This window comes from Gambusia affinis, linkage group LG20 (genome assembly GCF_019740435.1).
Source record: "Gambusia affinis linkage group LG20, SWU_Gaff_1.0, whole genome shotgun sequence".
NCBI lineage: Eukaryota > Metazoa > Chordata > Actinopteri > Cyprinodontiformes > Poeciliidae > Gambusia > Gambusia affinis.
This window is the reverse complement of record NC_057887.1, coordinates 22820636-22838747: the sequence shown is the minus strand read 5'-3', so window position 1 is coordinate 22838747 and position 18112 is coordinate 22820636. Positions and strand designations below refer to the sequence as shown.

The window sequence follows — 18112 nt, the reverse complement described above, 5'->3', positions numbered from 1 at the left end:
AAGGGCGGGCAGATCTAGAAACTAAGATTTTCTAGTAATATTGTGTCTTTATTCCAGTAATATTATGACTTTAGTTCCGTAAAAAAAAAAAAATCTTAGTCTGGTCTTAATACTCCGTTATACATTTTTAATAAACACAAATTTAAACTTCTGACCAATCACGCAACACTTTGAACAGCGTTCTTTACCTTTAGCTCCGATGTAGCTTAGCTTAGGGTATTTTCGGTGTTCCCGAAGTTCTCAATCTTCATTTCGCAAACTTTGTACATAGTGAAGTTTATATCAAAGTCGGTCTTCCCGGAAAGTCAGTAAAAAACAAAATTAGTCCAAATGTTTGCCTTCAATGAATGTTGCCTTCAACCAGCCCGGTTGATTTTTTTTCTCTCTCTCTCTTTTGTGGTTTCCTGCTCGTTTTGGTGCTTTGCGCGCATGCGTACGTTCCGGTCCCGCCTGCGTGATGACGTCAGGATGTCCCGCCTAGTTACTAAATGGAGGCTAGAAGATTTGTTTCTATTTTGCTAGATTTTGGGACATTTAAAACCGTAATAAAATAAGAATCGCGACTCGTTGCACCCACTCCGGTCTGGTCTTTTATTAAGCATCTGGATCTGTTCACTTTCAGTAAGAAAAAAGTTTTTGAAAAGTCACAAAGATGTTTCCTGCAGAACCATCCACCTCTCAGCTTAATCACAAACTGATTGGTGTTGGGCCACAGGAACCAGCAGCAGGTTCTGTAACTGGGTCAGTCAGGCGCAGAGGAACAGAAAAACACAGGCCAGCTTCAGTCTCATTAAAACAAGGCAGATAATCCCAGCATGTTTTCCTTCAGTCATTCAGACACAGCGGTGTGTTAGGGACATTGTAGATGCAATAAAAAGAATTAAGAAGTACATCTCTTAGAAAAGTGGAAAACAAAATGCCAAAACTTCAGGAATGAGATTTATTTCAGAAACTTCCCAGAAAAAATACCCAGATATTTTGGAAGTTTTTATGATTCTTCTTGAAAATTTTAAAGTTTTTTTCTAGCAAATTTGCAAGTTTTCAAACTAAACTTTTAAATTTTTTTCTACAAAATTTCTGAGATTGATCTCAAATTTTTGAATTTTCTCCAGCAATTTTCACCTTTTCCAATTCAGAAATTTTCACTTTTTTCTAGAGATTATTTTCTAAACATATGATTTGAAAACACACATATTTGCTAGAAAACTCCAAAAGTCACAAAATTTTGACTTTTGAAGTAAAATTGTTTTTTCTCTAGAATTGTTCTGAGATTAATTATAAATTTAATATTTTTCTTGGTAATTTTGTGTACTTTTCAAAGTGAGAATTTTACTTTACTTCCCTTTGACTACCGTAAGTAAAGTCCCATTTGGATCCATATCTCATTTTCAAATGGGACTTGTGAGGAAATTTTCTAGAAAAATTCTAATTTCTTTGTCTGAAATGTACTAATTTTTTCTATCTACCTCCCTAACACTTTGCTGCAAACATTGTTAAAATCAAAACAGTCCATTTCATCAATAAAAGCAAATGTCTTCATGCAACAGAAGCAACCTCACCATCAGAGGATTTAAACCGCGGTGAATGATTTGTGAAGCTAAATCTTCCTGTTTAGGGTAAAACCAGGTTCCAGCAGTTATTTGGCAATCATATCAGGATTTCATGACGTTTTGAAGCAGCTGGTCTGAAGGTCCAGCTCTGACTCTGAATAATTTGGCATCCTTTTCTTTTGCACGCTCTGCTTGCATGCAGAACATGATCTGTAACTCCTGATGGGGCAGCAGGAGGCGGGACGTCTTCCTGATGAAAGCACCTTGGTGTTCAGGAAGAGAAGCTGCTCTTCAGGCTAGCTCCAACGTAGCCTGGTGAAGCGTAAGGCAGCAGCAGGGGGAATAACCTCCGGCAGAGGTCAGAGGTCAGGCAGAGAGCAGGACAGAAGGAAAACAGTTCGGCCTCTGGGTTTGGTCGTGACGGATGGAGATAATCGGCGGGTCATTTTAGCCGAACCACGGCTCTGTAGACGGCGAAACCCAGAACGGCGACCACGGCCGAGCCCAGAGCCACCCGCAGCCAGAAGGAGGCGCTGCTCAGGTCCGACCCGTTCAGGTGGCTGGAAAAGAAAAAAACATCTGTGAAAAACAAAACAAACGGTTTCCACTGGAGCCGAGACGGATGAAAAATACCAGAATGTTTTTCATACCAGGTCTGATTTAAATACATTTCCCCGTTTTCTTTACAAAATTTTTTTTTTAAAAATGACAGAAAATATTTAAAAAGTGGATGTTATTGGAAGTTTTAGGCCCAGGCTACAAAAATGTATGTTTGACTATGAGAATATAGTCATAATGTTATCAGAACAAGGATCATTTTTAATTTTTTCTTGTATTACTACAACATCATTATATTATTGTGAATTCATGTAGTATGACTTCATTCTCTAAATATTATTTTATTCTCGTGTTAATAAATGTTTTCTTGTATTATTACCACTTTAGTTGTATTTTTACAAAATGTATTCTGATATTTTTACGACATTTTTCCTGAATTATTGTGATTTTATTTAAAATAAAAACTGTAGCCTGGCTCTAAACATCATGGAGTTGACCTGAATTCAAATCCAAAGAAATAAAAGCTGTAAAACAAGATGGCCGCCCTGACATCACTCTGAACTATGGAAACCATAGCAATGCATCGTGGGAAAAATAAATAAAGATTCTACAGGAATTAAATAAAATAAAAGGTTTGATTCATCAAATCTATTTATCACCCGGCTTTGTTGCCTTGGATATTTCAAAAATACATTATTGACCCTGAAGCGAAATTATTTCATGACGGCTCTGGTGTTGGTTCTGGTTCTAGTGTGGGTTCTGGTGTGGGTTCTGGTTCTGGTTCTGCTACGTACGGGTGCATGGCGGCCCAGGCCAGCCTGCTGTAGATGCTCCTGCTGGCGGCGTCGAGCGTCAGGCCGCAGAACGGCAGCGGCGGCGGGAGGCGGTGCTTGTAGCAGAACTCGGCAGGCGTCACGCCGTGGAACTGCTTGGCTTCAGGAAGGTCCGCTTTGGAGGCGACCAGAACACACGGAACGCTGCCGTCCATGTAATGCTGCTAAACATGGAGGACACAGAGAAACCTCAGTCAGCAGCCGCCATTTTGACTGGCTGCTCCTCCGAGGAGCAAAATAAATTCAGTTTCTATCGTCCGACTGCAGCAGGAAAATATCCAACATAAAGATGATTTTTATTTTAATGCAGAATTTCTGCTGGAACTGAGCCGAGTCTCAATCACAATAAAATAAACATTTTTAAATTGATATTTGAATTAAAGTCAGAGCTTCTAGATTTTCCATGTTAAACTTTCAGATTATTCCAGAAGCAACTTTCCACAGATCTTTATTTTTAATTTGAAATGAGGAAATACTGGAAATGCTGGAGTTGACAATGAAGGAAAGAAGAAAAGTTTCTGAGGAAAGAAGTGAAAAGGCAACAAGACAGAAACCAACATCGGTTGTTAAAATCGACTCGGCTTTACTGATCAGACTGACGTGGAAAAATCTACCAACGTCTGCTGATACGGCTAACGCTAACACCAATCTTACAAACGCATTTCTTGCTAACACCAATAATGCTAACTCCAATAAAGCTAACCCTGATAATGCTAAAAATGCTAACGGGGGTAATGCTAAAGCTGCTAGTGCCAAAGGGGATCGTGCTAAGTCTGATAACGCTAATGCGGATAAAGCTAATGGCAATAAGCAACAGCTGAAAGGTTGACCCCTAATGCTAATGCTAATGCTAATGCGTTAACTGAAACACAAACTCATTAAAGCATAACTTTAGTTTGGTTTATCTTTCTGATCTTATTGAGCTGAACCCAGAAATCAGGGAGAAAACACCTGGACATCGACCTTTCACCCCTGCGGCCTTGACCTTGACCCCAACACTGACCTTGTAGATGCTGGCGCAGTAGTCGAAGGAATGGGGATCACTGGCATCGTACATGAGACAAGCAACGTCGCAGGCGGCGTCCGACGCCTTGAGGAACTCCGTTTCCACGTCCACCTCGTTCAGCTGCACAGGAAGGACAGGAGAGAGGCCGGTCAGGCTGGGGTCAGAGGTCAAAGGGCAGCAGCTCTGATACTTACAATCAGGTATTTCTCCTGGTTGCCGATCTGAACTGTATTTATGACGTAGGGTGAGAAGGCACTGCTGGAGCTTCCTTTACTCTGATGAATAAAAACCAGAACATGAAACGGGTTTTCGTTTTCCACCGTTTATTCTTTCAGACGGCGACGAACCAGAGCGCTGCGGCCCACGAACGCCTGGAGGAAGGCGGTCTTCCCGGTGCCGCGCGGGCCGATCACCTTGCAGAGAAACGCCGACCTCTGAGTCTGACGCTTTTCCAAATCCACATCCTTCTCCCGAGTCACTGCAAGCAAAAAAATAAAACAAATAAACGGCAAAATAAGTTAAACTGGTTTTAAACCTCAACACTGATTAAGGTCTAAAAATATTCAAAAATTAAGGCGACAGATTAGAAAATTATTATTTTTTTTTTTAAGTCAAATTTTGAAGATAAAAACAAAAAAAACAAAAAAAAAGAGTTTCAACTAACAATTATATGTAAACAGTTCTTCCCAAATTTAGGCTTTTAATCAAACGTTACATTGAACTTTATTCTCAAACTGTGATGTTTGAATTTCAAGAACTTTCCAAGACCTGAAAACACATCAGTGAAAAAGTCGCCAAGAAACGACTCAGTTAAGAGTAAAAAGGTGTTTGGTAAAAAGTGCTGATTAATTATCAATCATTTAATATTTAAAACATGTTTGTTTTTCATTCAGTGGGCAGAAAATCCAGAAATTTTACTCAAGAGTAGAAAAACGTTATAATAAAATAACTCAAGTAAAAGTAAAAAGTAGAGCGCAGTGAAAATAATCATTAAAGTACATTTTCTCTAAACGTTACTTCAGTAAATGTAACAGCTGCTGCGTCCCTCACCTGTGACGGCTGCGGTCTGCGACTCCTGCCCGGTCAGGATCGGGTATCCCAGGTAACCCAGGTGCTCCAGGCAGCGATGGACGTCCAGGTAGGCAGAGAGCCTGAAACCACAAGCTGAAGATCAGCAGAGAGAAAAACTGCGGCTGACGCTCGTTCACACGGCAGGATGTCAAAACCATCAACAATCTGTGGGATTTAACCGGTTACACCGTTAAACAGGTTAAATCCAACAGGTTTCACTCACTGACATTCAGATCCCAGACAGAAAATCACGTAGAACCTCATCAAACCGCACAGCAAACAAACATGGCCGACAATTAGAGGCAACAGCCACAGTGAGTGGAGTTTAACTCAGAGCAAAAAGACGAAAAAAGAACAAACGGACCCGACCCGACGGGTCTTCAGAGTAACTAGTTACATTTACTCAGTTACATTTTAGGAGTTTTTTTACTACTCTTTCTACTTTCTGCTCTCATTTGAGTAAAATTTCTGGATTTTTCTCCACTGAATGAAAAACAATCATGACTCAGATTCAAACCTGCAGTTTCAGGTAAAGTTTATTTTATAATGAAAGAAAGTGATCTGGAAATTTCTTTATTTGGTTTGATTTTGTTATTTTTTGTTATTTATATGAATTATTGTCATTTTGGTTCTTAAAACACCAGATTTTATTTTTTATATTGGTTCATCTGATGATTATTTGTAGGATAGTTACGATTTTGTGGTTCCTGATAAAAACATGCTGCAGTAGTTTTACTCCTACTTCAGTAAATTTTAGGACTCTTAGCGCAGCAGGATTATCGGGTATCGTAAAGATTCGTCCCGATAATCTGGAATCAGGAAAAGAGGGCAGATCGTCCTGCTGTGTGAACTGGGCTTCACCCTGAGCGTTTCGGTCACCTACATCCACTGACAGTGGTAGCCCTGGTTGGTGATGTAGCCCTGGTCCGTCGTCGGCACGGCCAGGAGGACGTCGGCGCCCCACGGCATGTAGGGACAAACGCAGAACAGGTTCTTCAGCTCCGCGGGCGACAGGGCGGAGTCCTGATCCTGAGCAGAAAAACAGCCGCACTCAGCAAAACCAGACGACCTTCACGGCTGACCTTCCTGTTCCTGGGACTCGCCTCGTCGTATTTATCGAACAGCTGCTGGAGGAACTGGTGGCCCAACTGGTTGATCTCTGTGCTGCAGCCCACAGAAACTCTGAGTCTGAAAACACATAAAACAGCCCAGGGATGAGAAGAGCAACTTATTTTACTTTTCCAAACACGAATTATCAAAGTTCATCAATTTATGCAACAGAAACATTCAAACAGAAATTTGAAATGATGACAGAAATTCTGATAACATAATATTTTTCTAGATATCTAAAACATCTAGCGGCGTTAAAGTTATTACAGATCAGGAAAGTCAAACTCAGTTTTATTTTGGTGCAAATCCAGATTGTTGTTGTCCTTAAAGGGCCAACGATGGTAAAACGATAAAACCCAAAAACAAACGGCTCATATCTGAATAATGCTAAATACTGAATATCATTTCAGACTGAAGTAATTTGGCAAAGTAGAAATGAAAACTACGAAAGAAAGTTACTGGAAAAGTAGAGAAAGAGTGAATCAAAGCACCAGAATGCGTGAAATTTAAACAAACACATTTTCATTTGCTCACGTCAGTCTCACTCAAACTCATTCAGTTTGAGTGAAACTGGAGGAAACGTGAGGCAGAAGCCAGAGCATCTTAGACACTTTTCTAAACTGCTTATATGTAGAGTAAGAAAAATTCAACGTCATATTAGTTCTGATTTTATCTTTTCTGCCCCTTTTCTGTCCATCGAGCCATAAAATCTTCAGAATAATAATAATAATAATAATAATAATAATAATAATAATAATAATAATAATAATAATAATAATAATAATAATAATAATAATAATAATAATAATAATAATAATAATAATAAGTGTATGAGATGCACTGACTCGGGGTACAGGTAATTGTCAGTCAGCTCCAGGTTGTCGTCATAACCAAACTTCCTGAGGATCGTCCAGGTGGTTTCATGTCGGCCTCTTTGGATGAATAAAGTGTTTAGAAACAGAAAACCTGAAAAACAGAAACGGTGAATGTAAATGAAGCCACCAGATAAATAAAAACCTGGATCTGATGTTCCTACCGTTCAGGGTCAGGCCGTTGTCTTGAACCCCGTCGCTGGTGTTCTTCCACACCACAGTCTTCACATCCTCCAGAGCCTGAGGAGCCAGAGGATTCCCAAAACACGACTTCTGAACGGAAAATTTGAAACAAGCTAGCATGAAAACTTTAATTTAAACAACGGCTGGACAATAAATTAATAACTCTGCGTCAGACACGTGATCAAAGTTAACAGATAATACATCACACAGAATATTCACTGAACTATAATCCAGAACTGCTCGGCATTCTGGGAGATGTAGGCAGAGGAGAGACTTCAGCTGCTCAACCTCTCACGGCTAGCTAAGCTAACTCTCTCACTATTTGGTTGCCTAGCAACAACTGGCTGGGAAGTTTTGGGAAAACAGTTTCAAGTTTTCCCAAAACTTCTGTTACCTGTGGGGTGTCCAAAGTGCGGCTCGGGGGCCGAATGTGGCCCTTTGATTGATTTATCATTCAATAACGTCACAAATTTGGCCGTCCGAGACATTTTGTAATTGTTTCAGGATTAGATTTTCTGCCACAAGTTTATATCTTCTTAAACGGAAAACGTTTGGAAATCCCTGAGTTGCCTAGCAACGACCTGCTGGGTAACTGGCGCAGCAGCAGTTTAAGGTTTTGCTTCATAACTGCAAAAACATAAAAAAAGTTGTGAAATGAAAACTGGATAAAACAGCAAAGGCAACGCCACAAGTTTACAAGTATTTTACATATTCAAAACATAAAACTAATCAATAATTATTGATTTTGACCAATATGAAACTTATACTATGATAGGTTTTTCAGCCATATTGCAGTTTTGGGTAAAACATATTTACAGACAAAGTTGTTTTCATCTTGAATCCAAAGAGTGAGTGAAAATACATATATATATATATATATATATAATACAGTTTATGTTTTTTTGTCTATTTAGAAAATCTTTTTTAGTCTGTTTCCTCCATTTAAAGTTGAATGTATTACTAAGTCAGCTGACTTGAGGCAGAAGCTGAACGGACGTTGAAAGTGATTCTGAACCTGGAAGCTGTTGAGCTCGGCGTCGCTCAGGATGCGATCGTTGTCCTGGTCGGAAATGTAGAATATTCTGCTCAGAGCTCGAACACAAGCTGGCTTCAGCTGCAGGAGAAACAAACCGTTAAAGCTTCTGCAATATGAAACATTTATTATAGACAGAAGAGAAAGACCTGTTTGTCCTCGGGGTCGTAAAGCGGAGCGGTGGGGTGGAGAACGGCCTTCTGGGCGTAGTAGAACAGCTCAGAAATGTTCTTCAGGTTCTTCGCAGAGCACTGGGAGAGAAACGGAAACGCTTGGCGTCAGAAAGTGAAAGTTAAAGCAGAATATCGGAGCAGGACGTGAGCAGCTTCACCTCGACACACGTCTCGATCTCAGAGAACTGGTTCATAATGGGAAGAATGGTTTCCATGGAGCTCCCACTGCGCAGGTCGGACTTGTTCCCAACCAGGATGATGGGAACCCTGACAGACACCATCATGTTATTAATACAGAAACAGAGTGGATCCAGTCCAAAACAATTAACAGTATTTTCCTAACCAGGGGCGGAGCTAGACTTTCATACGAGGGGCCAGAGGGGGGGCATGGTACACAGCACCAAATGTTATTAAACTGGAACAAACAATTATTTTAATAATATTTTATTGTATTTCATTCTTCATCAGTCTCTTGGGAGTGTCTTCAGTCAGATGCTTCTTCAGATTCGCTGCAACACAGACTGCTACAGGAGATTCTTCCTGCCATCCCTGTCTACAATACCTCTGTGAAGAATCTTAATGAGTTACAACATTTCATTTCCCTTTGGGATCAATTAACTCTTTAAATCTGAATTTGAAATCTATCAATAATTCTGACGATTAATCAGATTAAAAAATTTCCTCCCTCTCTTTAAAATCATCCTGCAGCAGAAGACGAGTCGAAACAGGAAGTACGTTCCTGACACATTTCTAACTACAAAGTTCGTATATCCTGTAAAACTGCGGCCATAAATCAGTCCGTCTTCATCTTCACTCCATTCGAGCGCTAATGTTTCAACGCTAGCTGTAGCGACCCGTCGACCACCTGGTGTTCCTCTCTAGCTCCGCCCCTTTTCCTAACAACAGTCCAAGTTAAATAAATTCCCTTTGTGACACGTACTTGTTTCCTTTCTCTGCATCTCCGTTGACAAGAGGAATCCACCTGGTTTTAATCTGGAAAACAAGAAACCATTAAAGTATAAAAGCATGAAGTGATGCTAGTTGACATAACCTGAGTATCCAGTGGTTACCTTCTCTATCGTGTCCTCGTTGGTGACATCATACACCACACAAACTACGTTGGCCTGTGAAGGTTGGGCAAAACAAGATGGCGGCTTGTGAGGTTTAAGATGCTAAAAATGTCCACCAAGCAGGAAGAGACCCGGCATGATGCAACACATGGTAAATATAACCTTATATGTTTTCACACCAACAACACTTTAACACCAGAAAACACGTTTGAATCAACAATTAAAGTCTCTGTTTTCAGTTTTATCTTGTTAAATAAACCATAAAAACTAAAGTAGCTTGAAGTTAACAGTAAAGAAAACAAACATTTTTTATTTCAACTCCCTGACAGAGGAAGGTTTTGATGGCCCAGATGAAAAAAATGTAACTCTGAACTCAAATTTATCAATTTAACAGCCGGATGGATGTTACTACTGGTAGAGACGACAGAGAAGACGACAGGAAGTGGATATAGGATGACTGTTTTTAAATACACAAACTTTAATAAGTACAATTTTTAATTAAGATTCTTATTTAATGAAAGCACCACAACTGTAAAACTGTGTTTTTTCGACATTAGTGGAATGTCAACACTGTTTGGTTTTTTTTTGTAATAAAAACACAACTAATGATTGGGCAATTGCGTCACTTCCTGTTTCTATTTTAGCGAATAAAAACATATTTTCTGCTGCTGCACTTTGTTTTTGTAAACCTTCGTGTTTCTGCTATTGGACCACTGAAACACGCTGGATGAGTTTTTCATATATTTATCAATAGATACCAGTGAATTTACCTTGACAATTTCATCTCTGAGAACTTCATCACTTTGTTCCTTTTCTGATGGAAACAACAGAAAACCAAACAAAACTTAAAATACTGACATTCAGAAGATAATTTTGATCTTATCAGCAGCCAACGCTGCTGGTCCGGTACCGGAGTAATCCACGATGTGAGTGGGAACTTTCTCAGGCGTCACGTCGGCCGGGATGGTGATCTCCTCGGCTCTGGGCGGAACCTTCAAAATAAAAGCAGACAAATGTTTCAGGTCATAATGTTATGCCAGAGTTCTGAGTCCATTGTAGAGCTGGACAACATGGCCGAAAAACGTAACACGAAATAAGCGTTTCATTTCAGTCAATATCGATAATTATTGATCAGTTTTTTGTTTAGAATATCTGAAATGCAGTCAGACTGGTGCTGTGATTTTCCTGTTTTATACAGTTTTCCCTCCATTTTGCATTTTAGCAGTTTTGAGGCAAATATTGGAAACTTGAAAAACTACTTCTGTCCAATTAATTGTCAACAACTAACATGATTACTAATTAATGACTATTAATCAATTAAACATTTCAGCCTTATAGGAAACTAATTAATTGGCTCACGGATGGACAAAAGAACAAAACATTTAGAAAACAGAACTGGGAATAAAAACTGGAAATACAAACATTTTTCACACATTTATTCCACAAACATTCAACCAAAGAGACGTTCAACTCAAATCAATACGGAAAAAAAAAACACTGAAAGATGTTTACAAAATAAACTGAAGTTATTTGTGTATTTATATTTAAAAACAACAACTGAGCTACAATTTCTCTGTTTATGACTTTTTAATAAATAAGTTATTAAAAATCACCAGAAATGCATTTTAAAGATGAACTGGAGTTTACTGGGAGTAACAGTAAGTCCATTAGGTGCTTTTTGTCAGAAATATGCATTTTTAAGTGAAACCCTAGCAGGAGTGACACTTACCCGCTCTGGAAACTCTTCTCCCACCAGAGACATGATGAGGGACGTCTTCCCCACCTTGGCTGCAGAAACAGTGAGGCATTGCATTCAAAAAGCCTAAATACTCTTCACCTTATTGTAGAAATATGGATCAATACAATATGAAATAAAATAAACATGGCAGACACCTGTGGATATTCTTTCGAAATGTATTTTTCCATAATTTCAACTCTGTTGATGCAAAAACTACAATATGAAGCCTAAGAGTTTGTTTTAAATTGACTTTTCTTCAAGTTTTTTTTTCTAAAAAAAGTCTTGAGTTAATAGATCACTGTATTTTGGAGATACAAGTAATATATAAAAGCTTGCAGAACGGTGAGTCCCAAATAACAGAACAGTTAAGAAGTGATCTGATGTAGTAACCAGCTATTTATTTTTAATAAATTCTATTAAAACTATAATTACATATTTCTGAATGAAGAAAAACATTTTATCCCAAAATGCGGCAGATACAAACCAGCAGTTTACATTAAAGTGAGACCTCCTGTTAATACACCAGCTTTTTTATTCTGCCCATACTGCTGCACCATTTGGAGGTCAAGTAAATATACAGTAAACATTATATATTTATAGTCACTGGAGGTATTTTACCCTGTTTTAACATTTATACATTAAGTAAAAGTATTGCTTTAAATACTCGTTATGAAAAAAGTTAATTTGGAAAAATGCTTCTTTTGCCCCTATTTTACTCATTTCATATCTTCTTTTAAAAACCAGAATTAGAAAATAACCCTAAACTTGTTAGTCTGATTAGACTATTTTTCACAAATTAATAAAGTGAGACAATGCATGTTCAGACTGAGGTAAAATATAAAAACAGCAAATCTACAACATAGGAAAAGTTACACTGTACAGTTATTAAAAATAGTATAAACAAACCTGAAGAACTGTGCAAATGAGTAGGATAGATTAGAAAATGTTTGAATCATAAAGTAAACTATGACTAACTTGTGTATAAGATTTGATATATGTTACAAATCTGTTGATTTCAGTAATTGTAACTGAAGGTTTGCACACAGTTAGCTTAACTATCAGTTTAAACTTTGAAGCTAAAACTCATAAAGCTGCCATTTAGGAAATTAATACTTTAAACACAGCAAATTTGCCAAAGCATAATTTTATCGTTAAATGTGGAACTGTTTCAGAAATATAAAGTGATGCAGCTTCCAGAACAACCAAAGTTAGTTAGCGCTACGGCTAATATTTGCTAGCCGTATAGCTTGTTGTCAGCTGTCAGTAGGATACTTACGTTCCCCCAGTAAAAGTATCCTGACGTCTTGCTTCATGTTTCCTCACTCTGGGAAGAAGAGCTAGGCGGGCCGAGCTGCTACGCAGACATTTATCTTTCATTTGAACGTCAAAATTTCAAGATAAACCCAAACGTGCGCCTTTTCACGCCGATATCCAGCCAAGGTGAAATCCGTTTGCTGTTCCGGTTCACGAAGCGGAGTGCGCAGAACTACGACCCCTGCTGGACAAAGTGGTTACCACAATCCAATATGGCGCATAGGGGGAAAATGTGTAACACGTGATTTCTAACCTGTTGGAGGTGGTAGGCTACCCAAAAGTTGAACTAAAACTGTAGCTATACTGGTAAATAACGCAAAAAAAATAAAAATAAAAATAGCCAACTAAGAAATTATTCAAGTAAAACTAAAAAAGTATTGGTAAAAAAAATACTCAGAGTACGAACTGCCTGATCATGTGACTTATATAGATATATATATATATATATATATACACACACACACTCTATATATATATATAATGTGCAAATTCTGTTAAAAAGAAAAAAGTTTTAAAATACAAGAAACACTTCTAAATAATTTTTTCTATAAAAAACTTCTGAAATAATGTGATTTTAATTACATTAAAAATATAGAAAAAGCATTAACAAAAGAGCATAAATAGGCGTCCAAGTTCAAATTAAAATATATTAATTAGTGTAATAGCTTTATTTTGTATTTTCAAAGCCATTATTGCATTTTAGGCAATAAATTGTTTATTTTTGTATCTAAAGATTTAATTGTTCATTTGTACCTTTTAATGTATTTCTAAAGGTATAATAACCAGGCTTAAATGAAAACCAGCAGAATGCTGCAATTTGTTTATCTGATTAATCTTTGATATAATTGAATAATTGATAACTAAAAATAATTGTTAGTTGCAGCTGTAGTTTTTTTTTATAGTAATTTTATTTTTGGGTGTCAAAGTTAAAACCCCAGTTTCCAGCGGGATAAAATGTAAAAAATCAGAATATATTTGCAAGGCTGCGTCTGTAAAAATGGCTGACATGCTGCAGTCAGTTAGGGCTCATAATGACGACTAGCTGTCAGTTTCCAAAACATTTAACGGATGATTGTTCTTCAGCAGGAACATTCACTCAGTTTTTTCCAACAATATTTGCCTTAATGTCATGAATTGCGCTGGACTCCATAAAACCCCGATTCTAAGCCAAAGACCCAAACACTGAAACTGAGACGCCACACAGCAGAATCTCTTCCATAAAAAGGTTTTATTTTTAAAACCGTGCACGTAAAAATCTAATTCAGATTCATAAAAAGTCTATGAAATAATAAACAGATAAATAAATCTACAGAAACAGAGGTTCGGTCAGAAGCCCTGCACTTCCCAGAGCAGAACCTCGTTGTACGCGACAGAAAAGAGAAGCGACCCGGACGGAGAGAAGCGGCACGTCTGCAGAGCGTCGCTGTGCTGCAGGAAGTCCTGGAACCGTCCGCTGGTCGACTTGATCAGCTTCAGGACTCGCTCTGATGGGAGGACAGGCACCACATGAGGATCTGTTCACACTGAAAGGCTTTTCGTAAAAGTCCAAGAAAAAATCAGTCATGATACTTCTGGCATTAGGGATGAAACGATTAATCGTTTTCTTTTTTCTCGCTCTCTGTGTCGGCTTTTTGCTGCACACACTCGTTGCCATAACAACTGACGCCACTTTATGTTTCAGGATTCAACATAAAAAACACCAAAACGTTTCCCACACAAAGGACAGAACATTCAGTCCGTTACAGATTCATGTTTCCAGGCTTGATGTTTATTTTACTGTTATTAATAAGTGATCATGTGAACACAGCGGTGATTGATCTACTGACGATCGGTCAGAGTTGGTGTTAGGTCGCCTTTTTTAATATTTTAACTGAACCCAAACACACAGATCCAGAGCCCATCTAAATGTTACGGCTGTCATAGTCAAGCTAGCATAGCTGACCTTCTTCCCTCTCCCTCCCTATTGTTCTCTTAATTAAAACATTTTCCTGACCTTGATATTTAGTTCTCATAGTGTTGACAATCGGTGTCAAAGCACTGCGTCCTTTTTTCTTTTATGTATTATGCATAAATGTTATATTGACAATTTAACAGCTGAAACCAATGCTAGTCGTCGTTAGCCAGCAGCTTTCTGCCCTCCAGCTGGGAGAGGCGTGACGTCACGCTGCAGTTAGTCTACAGTTATTTTGACAGTAATAGTCCCAAACTTGAGTCGCCATCTTTGTTACCAGTCCTCACCTTCGCACCCCACAGCTAGCAGGTGACCCCTGGGAGACAGGCTAATGCAGGTGGCCCAGTGGGTCAGGGAAATCTTCTTAATGATCTGAGGTGTAGAAAACAAAAGGTTTACAGGTTTTTCCTCCCAATCTGGACAGAGGGAAACAAAGGAGGCAGGAAGTGAAGTGTGATACTTGTTTTTTAGTCAGGCTGTAGAAGGACAGCTCTTTGTCCAGGCCGTAGCCGGTGTAGAGCAGCAGGCTGGGGTCTGCCGGGTAGAAAGCAGCCAGGCTGGGCGGCAAACTGTCCTCCTGACAGTGAGCGACAGATTGGGATTATTTATACTGCAGAAATAAAATAAGAATCGATCCTAAACATGTGAAACTGCCTCCTGTCACTGCTGACGTTCACTCTAACAGATAAATACTAAGAATGATTTAAAATTTCTACATACATTTACTTTTAAAAACATGGGAAGGTCTAAGGAGTAATGAACCTTTCCAAGGAACAGTTTGTCAGAGAGTAACCAGAGGTTAGTGATGGGTTTTTATCATTTCATTTATGGTTATAAATGTTTATTTATCGTTATAATAAAGTTCAATTAACGATGTTTAAACAATTAAACTGTCCGAATTGTGGGAAAGTTGGTTTCACCATTTTGAATCACTGCTTGTTCAACAAAGGTGCATCAATAATGTGAAAATATGAATAAAATCAGTTATTTTGTGTTTCCTTGAAAATCCGTAAAAGTAAAAATAAAACCAGGAGCCGAACTTCAGAGCTGGGCGGAGCGGGAAACGACAGCCAGTCCAGCAGGTCACACTTCTCCTTGGACCAGTCGGCGGCCCAAACGCTGACCCGTCTGTCGGCGCCGGCAACCAGAAACATCTCATTTCCTTCCAGTCCAAACCGCTTACACTGAAAACGAAGAGAAAAAGAAACAAGATCTGAGCTAAAGTCCAAAACCTCATGATAAAAACTAATAAACTGTTTTTAACGTTTAACTCTGCTTGTTAAACCAGTTTTAACTTTAAAATGTCTAAAAAGATGCCAGATATTTACATACAGTTTGATTATTAGATAGAGGGTTTGATAATAGATCAATAATATATATTGTGATCGACACGCAGTCAATACTAATAGATAATACATCTGATAATTTAATATTTATCAGAATATTTAACATATTTAACATTTAATATAATATTGTAGGTCATTCACTCTCTCACTCTTCGGTTGCTTAGCAACAACGGGCCGTAAGCAGCAGTTTTAAGTTCCCCCAAACTTTGGTTACCTAGCAACAGGTCAGTTACACAGCAGAAGTTTAAAGTTTCGCCACCGTAACTGACTGAAGGAAACAATGACAAGGAGAGAAAACCGAATGAAACAGGAAATATTACCAATCAGTTTGGTAGATTTTCAGATATTTAAAAACAACAAATTACTCAGTAATTATTGATAATGACTGAAACAAAACGCTTCATCCAGCTCTAATCAGTTACAAACAGTTTAAATACTGAACCGTCGGTGTTGGATTTAACTTTGGTATACTTTTAATTTATTGCATTTTATTTAAGAAATAAAATAAAACAAACTTTTTTCATCTGGTTACCTGACTAAACGTGAGAATAACTGAAACAAATATTAAAATAAAGGTCCGTTGACCCTCCTGGTGTTTTACTGCCTTCATAATGGAGTCAGTCTGGTTTCAGTTCACACCTGTTCGCTGACGCTCTGGATCGATTTGATCGCTGCCCCTTTGTGATCCCTGATGACTCGAATCGTCGCTCCATTGATGGGGCTGCTGACGGCGACCAGACCTTTACTTCCTGCTGAGAGGATCACATGACCTGAAGGAGAGACAGAACCGTCACAAAGGAATCTGTTCGTTCCTGCAGGCAAGAACCATTCAATACGACCAAAACCGAACCCGTTTCCAGGGGTTCTGAAGGCCCCTGGGCCACGGTTTGGACATCGCTGTGTCGAGGTCGGTGTTGGTCGTGATTAGTGAGCGTGACGGGGCGTTTTCTCACCGGTGGCTGAGTAAGTGATGGCGGTAATGGCTTCCTGATGAGGACGCAGCTTCATCTCCATCTCAGTGGAGGCCAGCTGGAAGATCCGGAGCGTCCCGTCACCGTAGCCGGCGGCGATCCGCGAGCCGTCGCTGCTGGACGACGTACTCCAGCACAGACAGCTGCAGGCCTGAGCAGCACACGGAGCAAAGGTCAAGGTTCGCTCAGGGCTGGACGACACACATGATTGACTTATCACCATAAAAGCGTTTCATATCAGTCGATATTGATATTTACTGATTAGTTTTTTGTTTTAAATATTTGAAATGCCACTGGCTTTTATCCAATGTTTCTCTCAATGTTGGTTTTTTATTTTTTAGCAGTTATGTGACAAAGGAGGGAAACTTGAAACTGCTGCAGTTACTCAGCAGGTCGTTGCTAGGCAACCAAAGTTTGGGGGAACTTGAAATTCCTTCTTACCCAGCAGGTTGTTGCTAGGCAACCAGAGAGAGAGAGAGCGTTGATTCCAACCTACTGAAAATCCTAACAGATGTTTTATCTATCGATATTGATCATGTGTTAATCGCAATATTATTATTGATTTATTGTGGCTATTGCATCGTTTCACATCACAGTGTTTTAATTCTTCCTGCAGGTGAATCACTGATATATTAGTTAAGTTACAAAAATATATTATTACGCAATTAGGCTGCTTAACGAGGGAGGAGAGGCTTATTCAAGACATTGTATATAAAAAAATACTGAAAATAATGTATGAAATATTGAACAAAAGTTTTCCTTCTGGAATTCAGAAATTATTTAAGTTAAGAGAGTAAATATAATTTGATAAAGAGGAAAGAAAATTAAAATCTGGATGTGTTTCAGTTATCAGCATGAAATAATTGATGGAACAATTATCACAAATTTTGTGCTTTAAATGTAGTTTATGTTCATACATGTATACTTAAATATAAATGTGTGTATAAGTACTTGTGTATGTATTCAGTCTGTATGTAACTTTCATCACTGAGGCTGCTGAGTCGATGAGCCGAATCCCCTTTTGGTAAACTGTTGGTTTTTGGTAAACTGTTGGTATTTTGGTAAACTGTTGGTTTGTAAAGTGGTATTTTGTTTGGTTTTACTTTTCTGTTCAGTTGTTCTGTTCTGTTCAGCAGCTGCAGGGCATAAAGAGCCACTGATGTTCTCCCACCTGGTTGATGACCTGGAACTGGACCACCAGCTCCAAGCTGCCGGTCGACCAAACCCTCACGCTGCCGTCCTGGCTGCAGGTGGCGAAGCGGCTCTCGTCGCGGCTGAAGACGACGTCGTTGACCTGAGCGGCAGAGCAGAGCGTCAGCTAGGGGTTGAACGA

General features: G+C 38.8%; 2 protein-coding genes across 3 annotated transcripts in view; both read right to left on the bottom strand.

Moving 5' to 3' along the window:
- Positions 1-577: 577 nt before the first annotated feature.
- Positions 578-12698, bottom strand: rhot2 (ras homolog family member T2). 2 transcript variants are annotated; one of them, XM_044101644.1, is made up of 19 exons: positions 12474-12698; positions 11189-11247; positions 10370-10451; positions 10230-10273; positions 9460-9513; positions 9330-9382; positions 8548-8656; positions 8366-8467; positions 8199-8297; positions 7165-7273; positions 6974-7094; positions 6122-6206; positions 5902-6047; positions 4998-5098; positions 4295-4425; positions 4142-4222; positions 3945-4067; positions 2903-3102; positions 578-2110 (listed from the first exon to the last, which is right to left on the bottom strand). In XM_044101644.1, the coding sequence occupies exons 1-19, from the start codon at positions 12508-12510 to the stop codon at positions 1993-1995; spliced, it is 1854 nt and encodes a 617-aa protein (XP_043957579.1). In that variant the 5' UTR covers positions 12511-12698; the 3' UTR covers positions 578-1992. The 2 variants fall into 2 exon arrangements, with proteins under 2 accessions (XP_043957579.1, XP_043957578.1); XM_044101643.1 differs by having other exon boundaries at positions 2903-3105; positions 12474-12696.
- A 1024-nt stretch (positions 12699-13722) lies between these two features.
- wdr90 (WD repeat domain 90) overlaps positions 13723-18112 on the bottom strand; it is a 29083-nt gene continuing 24693 nt past the window's right edge. Inside the window, exons 37-43 of the mRNA XM_044101642.1 lie at positions 17951-18073; positions 16762-16930; positions 16448-16578; positions 15503-15646; positions 14923-15039; positions 14750-14834; positions 13723-13995 (exon numbers count right to left, since the gene is read on the bottom strand). Coding sequence (XP_043957577.1) covers positions 13838-13995; positions 14750-14834; positions 14923-15039; positions 15503-15646; positions 16448-16578; positions 16762-16930; positions 17951-18073 — 927 coding nt within the window. The 3' untranslated portion in view covers positions 13723-13837. The remainder of the gene's footprint in view (positions 13996-14749; positions 14835-14922; positions 15040-15502; positions 15647-16447; positions 16579-16761; positions 16931-17950; positions 18074-18112) is intronic.

Bases quoted from the DNA above. Each gene is read 5' to 3' on its own strand.
- rhot2 (XM_044101643.1), bottom strand. From the start codon at position 12,510: ATGAAGCAAGACGTCAGGATACTTTTACTGGGGGAAC. The intron at 8,657-9,329 runs GTACGTGTCACA...GGTGTCTGTCAG, and splicing joins GATGCAGAGAAAGGAAACAA to GGTTCCCATCATCCTGGTTG. The intron at 4,223-4,294 runs GTTCGTCGCCGT...TTTATTCATCAG, and splicing joins TCGTGGGCCGCAGCGCTCTG to AGTAAAGGAAGCTCCAGCAG.